Consider the following 12,534-nt stretch of genomic DNA (forward strand, 5'->3'; position numbering starts at 1 on the left):
ATGGCAGGGCAGCTTTATTACAAAGAAGTAGAAAAGTCTCCTTCCTCCTCCTGAGGAAGCTTGGGGACATGAAATAATGAGGGCTAAGGTGGCAGGGTGAACGAGGGGGCCTGGAGTAATGTGGTTTGTGGGGAGCAGGCAGGGAAGGGATGGGCCCTGGAACACGGGATATTAATGGCCTGGAGCAGGAGGGAAGCTGGGGGTCCTGGATCGGTGGGGAGAGAGAGGGGCAGGGAGGAGCGGCGGGCCTGGGGCCCAGAGCATGGAAGAACTGGAGAGCGGGTGCACTTGAGACCGGGAACCAGGACTGCTGGAGCCCGGCGCACTGGAGCACTAGGCGGGGGCGGGGTCCTGGGGCACGGGGCGCAGGAAGGCTGCGCACTGCAGGGGGTCAGGGGCCCGGGGGTGGGAGTTGGGCACCGGGGCCGGCGGCTGAACCAGGCGGGGCTCGGGCCCTGAGGCGGCGCTAGGAGCCTCGCGCAGGGGTGGAGTTCCGGCCATAGCCACCCGGGAGAGGGGCAAGCGCATGCGCGGCGCGCGGATCCTGACAGGGCCTGGCAGCCCACGCCAGAAAAAGGGGCGTGTCTCTATGCTGGGGGCGGGTCTGTCCTGTGCCCTGGTGGCGTCGTCATTGCATGACGGCCGCTGATTTGCATACGCGCTGCGTGCGGGGGGAGGGCCCGGCGGCAAGCAGGCTGGAGGGTGTCGGATCCAAGATGGCGCCGTGCGGACGTGTCCGGAGCCCCTGGCCGGGCCCGCTGGCGTTGCTGCTCCTCTCGCTCTCGGTCTCGGCCGCGGAGCCGGCCGCAGGGGGGCCCGGGCTGGGGCGGTGGCCAGGGCGGCCAGCAGCAGGCCCCGCGGGCGGGCCGGGCCCCGGGGGGCGAGGGCCCCGCGGCGGCGGCTCCAGCGGCGGGTGGAAGCTGGCGGACGAGCCCGCCTGCCGCCTGAGGACGTGAATCGCGTCTGCCCCAAGCACAGCTGGGCCAACAACCTGGCCGTGCTGGAGTGTCTGCAGGACGTGAGAGAGGTGGCCGCGGCGCGGCTGGCGGAGAGCGGCCTGGCGAGGGAGCGGGGGGAGGGACAGAGGCGTGTTCTGCCCGCGCTGTGCTCGGAGCTGCAGCTTGCCGGGTGCCCGGGGGCACGAGGAAAGCGGGAGCAGTGGGCCCTGCGGGCCAGGGGGGCCTGCGGAGGGCAGCAGGAGTCCGGCCGTGCCTCTGCGCCTGCTGGGCTGAGAGCACTGGTCGTGGTGCTGCTGGCGGGGAGGGGAATGTGGTTCCGGGGGGGGTCCACCCTCCCTGCGATTTAAAGCTGAGGCCTGAAGTCACCACAATTACCTCTTTGGTGTTTGAATTGCAAGCGCTGCTGAATGATGACAGCGTGTAGGGCAGTGGTTCTCAGCCAAGGCTATATGTACCCTTGGGGTGCACAGAGGTCTTCCAGGGGGTACATCAACCATGTAGATATTTTCCCGCTTTTACAGCTGGCTACGTAAAAAGCACTAGCAAAGTAGTACAAACTGAAATGTCATACAGACAATGACTTGTTTACACTGCTTTTATATACTAGTCACTGAAATATAAGTACAATGTTTGTATTTCAGTAGATTTTATTATTGATTATATGGCAAATAAGAGAAAAATAGGCAATTTTTGCAGTAGTAGAGTGCTGTGACAGTTGTATTTTTATGTCTGATTTTGTAAGCAAGTAGTTTTTAAGTGAGGTGTAACTTGGGGGTACACAAGACAAATCAGACTCCTGAAGAGGTACAGTTGTCTGGAAAGTGAGAGTCACTGGTGAAGGGCAGCACAGTTGTATGTATTGTTTTTTGTGTGTAGTGGTAGCTGGACTCAATCCCCTTTTGTCAGTTAACTAATGCTGTACTTAAACATAGGTTTTGAAGCTTTTAATTTTTGATAGCTTGATGGTAAATATTACACTGTGTATTGTCAGATGACACTAAACTGGGAGGAATGGTAGATACGCTGGAGGGTAGGGATAGGGATACAGAGGGACCTAGGCAATTAGAGGAATTGGCCCAAAAGAAACCTGATGGAGATTCAAACAAGGATGAGTGCAGAGTCCTGCACTTAGGACGGAAGATCCCATGCACTAGGCAGCAGTCTCGCAGAAAAGGGCCTAGGGTTACAGTGGACGAGAAGCTGGATAAGAGTCAACAGTGTGCCCTTGTTGCCAAGAAGGTTAACGGCATTTTGGGCTGTTTAAGTAGGGGCATTGCCAGCAGATCGAGGGACGTGATTATTGCCCTCTATTCAACATTGGTGAGGCCTCATACTGTATATTATGTCAGTTTCGAGCCCACACTACAAGAAGGATATGGAAAAATTGGAGAGTCCAGTGGAGGGCAACAAAAATGATTAGGGGGTTGGAAGCACATGACTTATGAGGAGAGGCTGAGGGAACCGGATTGTTTTTGCAGAAGAGAAATGAGGGGGATTTGATAGCTGCTTTCAACTACCTGAAAGGGGTTCCAAAGGAGGATGAATCTAGACTGTTCGCCGTAGTACCTGATGACAGAACAAGGAGTAATGGTCTCAAGTTGCAGTGGGGGAGGTTTAGGTTGTATATTAGGAAAAACTTTTTCACTTGGAGAGTGGTGAAGCACTGGAATGGGTTACCTGGGGAGGTGGTGGAATTTCTTTCCTTAGAGTTTTTTAAGGTCAGGCTTGACAAAGCCCTGGCTGGGATGATTTAGCTGGGGATTGGTCCTGTTTTGAGCAGGGGGTTAGACTAGATGACCTCCTGAGGTCCCTTCCAGCCCTGATAATCTATGATTCTGTTCATAATTGTGCTGCTCATAACACAAATGGGGTTGCTGATGTTTTGGCATCCAGAGTATGACATATTTTTCTTGGTCACAGAATTCTAGATTGATGCCTTTATTAAACTAAGGGTATGTCTACACTACCCGCTGGATCAGCGGGCAGCGATCGATCCAGGAGAGGGTTTAGTTATCACATCTAGTTTGATCCTTATTTGCTAGTATAGTTACTAGGATTGGGAAGGATTAGGTGTGTGTTAAATGTATTTGAACTGCTGTCTAGTAAATATAATTGAAAAAAGGGGTCTCTCATTTTTAGATTCTCATGTCCTCTTTCGGGTGTTTAGCCTATGGGCTGGGAAGGAATCCCTTTCCTCTACCCAATGTACGTCAGTAATTAGGTATATTATAGTAGTTCTCTTTTCTTTGGAACACTGGGTATTAGACTGCTGTTTGGAGACAAGGTACAGGAATTGAGGGATCTGTTTTCTGACTCATATGTCAGTTCCTGTTGAATGTGCATCATACTGTGTTTTTCATCAGTGCATATTAGGTATGTTTCACTAGATTAAATTAATGGCCAGTAAATTCAGAATGGGAAGAAATAATTCCTTCTATGTGCAGTCAGACATGGCTATTGAGATTGGGATTAAATACTGTAGCTGAACTTAATTTTTATTAGAAGGTTTCTATGGTAGGAGAAGGGCAGTCATTTCTCCTGCTTCTTGATATGCAGTGCTGCACAAATGGCCTTGTTTTGCTTTCCTCTGAAGCACCAGGTAGCATCTACTTCAGGAAGGAGGATACCAGATGAACCTACGGTCTCTTGAGAAGAGCGGCTCGTCCATTTGTTTCATTTTTTTTCCTACTCGCTTCAAACAGCAACTGGGTTTTTAACATTGAAATAATTTGATTTCCTCCCTTTCTTAAGTTTATCTCATATGTTTTTGATGGATGGTAAACTGAGCATAGGAATCAAAGCTTGCTCTGGGTTTCCGATAACTCTATCGGTGGGGCCCTTTCTTTTGTTGACTTGTGATTTTTACTGCTGTAGTAAAACAACTTGGTGAACATGTGGTTATTTTACATCTGCCTCTTATTTTTCTAGAAGTGCTCATGTAAATGGGGTACATATGTAGCTGCAGTACTAGTAAGAAATCTGGAAGAGCAGTCGAAAGCTATGTGCTCAAAGCATATGGCAGCAAAATCCAGCTGTGTGATAGATTCCTGTTTGAGTGAGAGAAGGGTCTGGTAGCATTGAGTTCTCAATTTAACAAAAAGTTTTTTATCTTCTGTAATTGACAGTGATCCACGTTGTGAAACAAGGTTACTTAAATGAACTGTGGGCAGACTATATCACCTGTGGGCAAACACTTTTCACAAAGCGATCACTCCATATCTGACCTCTCAGTCCTCATCCTCAGAGGAAACCTGCACAGCTCCTTCAAATGGTGACCCTAGGATCTCAAATTCATAATTTTGCTAGAAATTAGAAATCATGGATTTAATAAACACGCTGGATTTATAGCTTATTACAACAATCTGTAACCCATTCGCTCCCCTTCTTTATTCTGTGACTGCAGAGGTGTTACCTGGCCACTTCACCTCGGATTGTCTCTTACAGTATGCGTTTACTGCTTGTGCTAAACCATCGTCTGTTTAGCTGTGACATTCTGATTACCTTTCCCAGACCTGAAGAAGAGCTCTGTGTAGCTCAGAAGAGTGCGTCTTTTTCACCAACAGAAGTTGGTCCAATAAAAGATATTACCTCAGCCACCTTGTCTTGCTAATTATAAGGGTATCATGCACCATGGCATTTCTTCAAATTTGCCTAATGAGTTGTATCTGTGTGCTCTGCATTTTTACATGCAATGTGTTTAACCATATTCTGCATTCTTTTTGTTTTTTAAATGGCCTTACACTTTTTTTTTAACCAGTGACTCCTTTTTATCTGTGTCTTCAGATGTTATATGGCTGCTAATCACCATAGTATCTCATTGCCTTCCACAAAAAATCAATAGCATTATTAACAAAGTCCCTAGCAGATAGACTTCATGGAGTTTCTGGCTTTGATTTTTTGAAGTAAAATCCTTGCTTGGACTGGCTTTGGTGTTTTGTTTACAGTTTTTTTTTTTAAAATATTTTTGAGGGAAGTGTTGGAGCTGTTTGACTTTTAAAAATCAGTCAATATCTTCCAGAGTCTATGGAAAGTACTGCTTTGCTAGCTCTGGAGTCTAAGGGGGCTTGTTCCAGTGTCTTTGTGTTCTGGAATTTTACCTCCTGACCCCGTTGTTGTGTTTTTGCTGTATGATCTCAGTCCCCGAGAGAACTTCAGTGGTTCTTTGCACATGTAGTTCTGTACATTTGTGTAGCTTGAAGCAATTTGAAGTGAAAGTTGTTAAATAAACACAATACACTTCTGTCCACCATGTAGCTGCAATAGGAGTCAGTTGTGCCATTTTCCTCATATCAGCCTGGTAATATCAGATCTGAAGCTCTGGGAAGTACCTTGAGGGAGTGGTGGGGAAGGAGGGGTGAGATCAGCTAAGTTCCCTGTAAGCAGCTTTCTTAGCAGTGTGCTGGTGCTCAGGGAACTCATCTGGGGGCCTGGTGTGGCCAGGGTGCCCCTCCCTGGGCTCCAGCTTAACCTGGCCCTCAACCTGCTGGGGCAACCTGAACCTGGCCCGGCCCTGGCTGCAATGGCCCAGCCTGCCCCAAATGTGGTTGTAGGCAGCAGAGGGGTACCTATTCTGTGGGCCCAGCCCTGGAGCTGCCATGGTGGGGAGAGGTGCTTCTCTCCCCCCCACCCCCCCCAGCCCAGGTGCTGCTGTGGAGAGAGAGAGCTAGGGGAAGTCCTCTCTCTGCCCATTGTAGCCCCGGATCAGCCTCCTGCATCCCAAACCCTTCATCCCTGACCCCACACCAGGGCCCGGAGCCCTCATACCCCTGCATCCCAACCTGCCCCAGCCCTGAGCCCCTTCCCGGAACCTCTCAGCCCAAGCCCCACCACATGAATTTTGTTATGTGCACCAATATGAAGGTGATGTGTCACACATCACCTCCGTATTGGTGCACATAATAAAATTAATTCGGCATACTGATGAGAGAAATTAGAGGGAATGCTGGAGGTTAGTCCTTATGATCTGTTCAGTACTTGGTGCCTCTGTTCATACCATTACCAAAAGTAATGGTGTTTTGTGAAGTGGAAATATATCTGCTAAGAACTGTCCTCATTTCTCATCGGTTATCGGAGCCAGCAGATATCAGTGACTTATGGTTAGCTTCATTGGGTTGGGCTTGAATCATTGACTTAGCGATGACAGTTATCACTTCGTAAATTCAAAACATAACACAAGCTGAAACTAAGATTCTTTCTAACCTCAGATTAGAAGTTTTTGCTATTTAGTTACGCTGTCTTTCAGGGTTAGTTAAAAAAAATGACATGTCTCAAAATGGTGTAAAATAGATAACACTTTTTACAGTCATGGCCCATTTTTGTGTTTTACCTTGGGTAATTAGCCCTTCTTATTGTTTGTTCCACTCATTGATGCCTGAATGGGATTTTTGGGAGGTAGTATGGCTTCTCTAAGATGTACTATTTTGGGGGTAGATACTTCTTGCCTCTCTCTTTCACTTTTTTCAGTTTTTCTGTTATTACCACTTCTGCTTTTCTCTGTTCCCATTGCAACACATTTCTTTATCTTATCCGTCTGCTGATATTCTTCCCTAAGATCTAATAGTGTCTGACATCTGGGGCTATTAGCACTACAAATAAATCTTTCAATTTACACCCCACTTTGTGACAGGGCATCATCCAATCCTGTGTGATTTTGATTTCAGTCCCAGGGTACAGTTCTGCAGTCTGAATTGAATCCCATGTTTTTATTTGACTTTTGACTGGTAAAGGATACAGTCAAAAGTCAATGATTAACCTGCAGTGTAATAGTTCTGATGGGCAATGTCATGATATATCAGTGTCTGTTTTTACCTCTCAAAGATTCACTACTGAGAAGTAAATTAAAATGGTTATTTGAAGGGCCTACAGTATCTAGACTCTCTGTATACTGAGAGTTTCTACAGTTTACCCCGTCAGTATTTTAATTCTCAACAGTGTTAACCAGTTACTAACTAGCATTGAGTAGCGTGTGGGAAGCTGTGCTGTATGCTCTTTATTCTGTCCAATATGTCATCCAAGACACCCTGCCTTCAGGTTGGAAATGGAGGGAGAGTTTACGGGAACAAATGCTGTCTAAAGCTAGTCATCTTCTGTAACGTTCTGGGTTTTTTTTAAGAGGCCCTACTGTGTTTGTAAAGCAAACATGCAAAGTGGTGCCCATAAAATTTTGGTTCTAGAAAGAGTTATTGTAAGGTGAGGAAGTTAAGACTCCTGAGCCCAGCAAAATAGCTAGATTGTAGAATCTTTTAGGAGACGCTATCTTTTTATTGTGTGTACAATGATTAGCACAACAGGGTCCCAGTCCCTGAGCAGGGTCTCTAAACAGTACTGCAGTACAGGTAATGAATAAGATTTTAAATGCGATCTGGCTGCTGAGCACCAAGTAGGTTGTAGTAACTTGAACATGATCTGAATGTCTTATTCCTATATCATAAATATTCTCCTGTAGTGGAGAAGGATATAACCTGCTTGAGTTTACCCAGTACTTCTAATGTCCTCTTCTGGCTGGACAGCTAGGTTTCTTTCCCATACCAGCAAGTTGTTAATGGAGGAGTTGCTGGCACATACATCAGTATGCAACCCCAGCAGGCTGAACTAGACTCAGTGTCACCTTGTTTTTTTATGATGTCTAAAGAAAGCCTGAACATTGTTTGTTTTAATATCTACTTGTTACTTTGGATATATCAAAGGAAAGTAACACGTGTTTCCTGGTTTTGCTGCACAATTTCATGGAGACTAGAGAACTAGAATATGAGCTTTCTCAGCCCTCAGTTGATGGATTGGTTGTGTCCCGTCTCTTAGAGCCCTCAGTTGAAAAATTGGGGATATCAGTCTCCTGCAAAGATAGCTTTTCTTCCAAATGTCTATCATGAATGTGTTAAACAGGTGTTAACAAACAATACTCAAACAGTAACTAAAATCCCCTCCTTTCTTACTCTCACTAGCCCCCCTCCGGTCCTTTTTTCGGGGGGGGGGGGGAGGGATTGGCAAAAACATTTTTAATGTTTTTGAAGTATAAGCACCTTCATGAGGAGAAAATTCTGGATGCTAAAAGGCTCTTTAACCAAGCTTAGAAAGGTATAACAAGAACCAATGGCTGGAAACTGTAGCTAGACAAATTCAAATTGGAAACAAGATCACATTTTGAAGAGTGAGGATGATTGATCCTTGGAACAAACTACAGCTGAAGTGATGGATTCTCCATTTCTTGATGTTTTCAGTTCCAGATGGAGGCCTTTCTGGAAGCTATGCTTTAGCCAAAGACAAGTTATTGGGCTCACTTCATAACTGTCAGTGTTTCCTATATCAGAGTGGTGGTCGTGTTTGTTTCACAGAAAGAATGAGGAGTACTTGTGGCATTTTAGAGACTAACAGATTGATTTGGGCATAAGCTTTCGTGGGCTAAAACCAGAGGTGAAAGTGAGCCGGTACGAGCTGGTATTGCATGCTGGTAAGAACCCACACCGGACCATACCCAGGATGGTCCTTTGCTGCAGCAGTGCTTTAAGGATCCTCAAAGCGCTGCTGTGGCAAAGGACCATCCTTAAAGCACTGCCCCATTCTCCCCATCGGTGGCCCGTATCGGCAGAGCCACCCACAGGGGAGGCAAAAGGGGCAGACACACTAAAGTGCTGCAGCAGCAACACTTTAAGGGTGGTCCTTTGCCACGGCAGCACTTTAATGTTGCTGCGATTCCCTCCATTGGCGGCAAAGAACCCTGCAGCACTTTAATGTCCCTGCCCCTTTTGCTTCCCCCTTCCCTGGCTGATGGTGGGGCAGAGTGGGGAGGGCAAAGGGAGCAGCTGCCCTGGGGTCTGCGATTTAAAAGGGCCCGGGGCTCCGGATGCCGCTGCAGCCCCGGGTCCTCTAAATCAACACGGGGGCCTGGTGACCTGGAAGGGCTGGCTGGCCCTTCCCACCCCCCTACCGGTAAGTGTCCTCAGTTACTTTCACCCCTGGCTAAAACCCACTTCATTGGTTTTAGCCCACGAAAGCTTATGCCCAAATAAATTTGTTAGTTTCTAAGGTGCTACAAGTTCTCTTTGTTGTTTTTAGTGTTTCCTGTATCATCTTAGACATCCTCCTGAATTGTTAGAGGAGCTTAATATTCTTACTGTTAAAAAGACAGGTTGTGTGTGTATTTCTGCTCATTGAACTAACTGGATATAATGGTCATCTTATTGTGCTTGAACATGTACAAAGCATTGAAACATTAACTAATCCTTACAGCACCCCATGGGGTAGGTGAGTAAGTGTTCCCATTTACAGATAGCTACTCTGAGGCAAAGAGGTAATGCGATTTGCTCCAGTCCAGACTGCAAGTCAGTGACTGAGCCAAAATTAGAATTTGAGACCTGACCCCCCACCCATGGTCATTACTGTATAGCAGGGGTTGGCAACCTATGGCATGTGTGCCAAAGGTGGCACACGAGCCAATTTTTGATCGCATGCGGGGTGGGCTGAGCCGCTTAGCTTGCTGCCACTCTGGGGTTCCTGCTGCTGGCCTCTTGCCAGCCGAGGTCCCACTCAGCTCCCGATGCTGGCCTGGGGGAAGGAACCCCAGCCTGGCAGCGGGCTGAGACCCCGGCTGGCAGGAGCCAGCAGCAGAAACCCCAGAGCAGGGCGGGCTTAGCCGCTCAGCCCGCCGCCACTCTGGGGTTCCCACTGCTGACCCCTTGCCAGCCGGGTTCCCCGCCGCAGCCCTTGGAGTTCCAGTACAGGCCCCCTGCCAGACAAGGTCCAGGCTTCCAGCCCTACCAGCCGCCAGCTCCACTCACCTCAGCTGTTGATCTGGGGTTCCAACCGGTTAACAGCTGATCACTCAGAAGGCTGTGTGCAGCTTAAAGTATCCAAATACATGCCACCAGTCATTGGAAAACTCAGCAAGGAAAAGCAAGTGCAAGGATCACACTAAACTAATAAAATCTGCATTTTAATTTAATTTTAAATAAAGCTTCTGGAACATTTTGAAAACCTTGTTTACTTTACATATAAAGTAGTTTTGTTATATTATTTTGACTTATAGGAGACTTCTAAAAACGTTAAAATGTATTACTGACACGCAGAGCCCGAAATTAGAGTGTATACACGAAGACTCGGCACACCCCTGCTGAAAGGTTGTCGACCCTGCTGTATAGATACACTGCCTCCCAAGTGGGTGAAACAGCTGGGTGTAAAAGGAAACATAGAATCAGGTCTAAGAACTTGTCTGTACAGCCTGCAGTTTGCACTGCAGGGTGCGAATTGCTGTGTGCACTATGTGCTTATGCTGTAACTGCGCTGTGTGGATTCTAGGGAAGGAACTAAGACACCTCTTTAAGAGGAATGTAACGTAAACTAGGAACCTTTTAGTTCCTTTCCGCTGAGCTGTAATTCACGCCCGTGTAGTCCAAACTGCAGAGCAGTTGCCAAGAAGGCTATGGGCATTTTGGGCTGTAAAGTAGGGGCATTGCCAGCAGATCGAGGGATGTGATCATTCCTCTCTATTCGACATTGGTGAGGCCTCATCTGGAGTATTGTGTCCAGTTTTGGGCCCACCTACAAAGAAGAATGTGGAAAATTGGAAAGAGTCCAGCAGAGGGCAACAAAATGATTAGGGGGCTGGAGCACATGACTTCTGAGGAGGGCTGAGGGACTGGATTGTTTAGTCTGCAGAAGAGAAGAATGAGGGGGGATTTGATAGCTGCTTTCAACTACCTGAAAGGGGTTCCAAAGAGGATGGATCTAGACATTTAGTGGATAGTCAGGTGACAGAACAAGGAGTAATGATCTCCAGTTGCAGTGGGGGAGATTTAGGTTGTATATTAGGAAAAACTTTTTCACTCGGAGAGTGGTGAAGCACTGGAATGGGTTACCTAGGGAGGTGGTGGAATCGCCTTCCTTAGAGTTTTTTAAGGTCAGGCTTGACAAATCCCTGGCTGGGGTGATTTAGTTGGGGATTGGTCCTGTTTTGAGCAGGGGGTTAGACTAGATGACCTCCTGAGGTCCCTTCCAGCCCTGATATTGTATGATTCTATACCATAAGTGTTTGTTTCCACCTAAATAAACTTCAGCTCCTCCTTAAACCATTGAGAATTTGGTTCAGAGTTGCAAAGCTGATATGTTAAATTGTGAAATTGAATTCTATTGTTCTCAGTCTCATTTTTAGACTTTTAAGTGGGCCTGTCACTTCAGATAGCATAATGATGGGAGCTATACAAGAACCTAGGAACAGTATAGGGTTTTCCTTACAGGGCAGTTAGCATATAGTCATTGATGAAAGATCATCTGGTTGTATTCCTGTTACTGACTTGCTTCAGGAAGTAGATAAAATCACCTAACCTTTCTGTACATCAGTGTCTTAATCTGTAAAATGGAGATGATACTTATTTCCTTCTATGAAGCATTTTGAGAGTCTCTGAAAGGTGCCCTAAGCGAAAAATCATAATGCATCTGCTTTGAAACTGAAATATCTAATCCTTAAAAATTGTAGTTGAGGCTCTCAATATCATAGCTTCATCTGATTTTCCTTTTTTAAAAATAATTCATACATTTAAGAATGATTACTATTGATACAATGAGACTAGAATCTTCCTTTGCCTGGGTATTTAACTTTAAAATGGCAGGTAAAGCACTTTGCTGCTTTAGTTTCTCTCTGTTCCTTAGAAGTCACTTTCCACAAATTAATCTTCCTGTTTTTACAGCTCAGATTTGCTTGATAAATTACTATTAGTCAAATTAGACTACCTAGGTACCTAGACAGACTCCTACTGGGTATCGTCCAGGTCTCCTTTAGGATATCACTTCCCCACAGAGGTCCACTGTAGAAGATGTGTGCTTAGCCACAGAACTGCTTTAGATAGGATGGAATTGAGTCCAAAATCAAGGACATAAGTAGCCTTTGTATGCCAGTGGGTCCTCATTTGACCTCTGTCTGCTTACAAGAATAATTGCACAGTCCATTTTCCCCCCTTTTGTGATGGAAGTAGTTAAGCATTTGTAAATGGCATTTTAGTAGCTAGTTCATAGGACTTAAGCCATACAGCAGGGGTTTCCAAACTTGATTCACAACTTGTTCAGGGTAAGCCCCTGGCGGGCCGGGAGACGCTTTGTTTACCTGAGCATCCGCAGGTATGGCCGCTCGCAGCTCCCAGTGGCCACGGTTCCCAGCCAGTGGGAAGCGGTGGCCTGGCCCGTGCTGCTTCCCGCAGCTCCCATTGGCTGGGAACAGCGAACTGTGGCCATTGGGAGCTGCGAGTGGCCATACCTGCGGACGCTCAGGTAAACAAAGCGTCTCCTAGCCCGCCAGGGTCTTACCCTGGATAAGCTGTGAATCAAGTTTGGGAACCCCTTCTACACAGTTATTTCCTGTTTTTTGAGCCCATTCTTGCAGATTCAAATTTTTAAAAAGCTGAATCAGCACCCTTCTTTCAAGAAGCCCTGAAAGTGCTTGGGGTGGAGAGACCTCTTACTCTTGTCTAAAAATTCCTTAATCGTTTGTGCAGTGGAAGTCTACTGAACTGCTGTTTCTTGAGTCTAGCCAGAGGTGCTCCATTATGGAGAGGCAGTCACTGCGTATCTCTTGGAAGAAAATATTTAG

At 46.6% G+C, this 12,534-nt stretch overlaps 1 protein-coding gene across 1 annotated transcript in view; it reads left to right on the plus strand.

Annotated features, from left to right (window-relative positions):
- Positions 1 to 698: 698 nt before the first annotated feature.
- Positions 699 to 12,534, plus strand: part of GLG1 (golgi glycoprotein 1) — a 206,841-nt gene continuing 195,005 nt past the window's right edge. Inside the window, 2 exon segments of the mRNA XM_075073751.1 lie at positions 699 to 944; positions 947 to 1,027. Coding sequence (XP_074929852.1) covers positions 717 to 944; positions 947 to 1,027 — 309 coding nt within the window. The 5' untranslated portion in view covers positions 699 to 716.

This window comes from Chelonoidis abingdonii, chromosome 19 (genome assembly GCF_003597395.2).
Source record: "Chelonoidis abingdonii isolate Lonesome George chromosome 19, CheloAbing_2.0, whole genome shotgun sequence".
NCBI lineage: Eukaryota > Metazoa > Chordata > Testudines > Testudinidae > Chelonoidis > Chelonoidis abingdonii.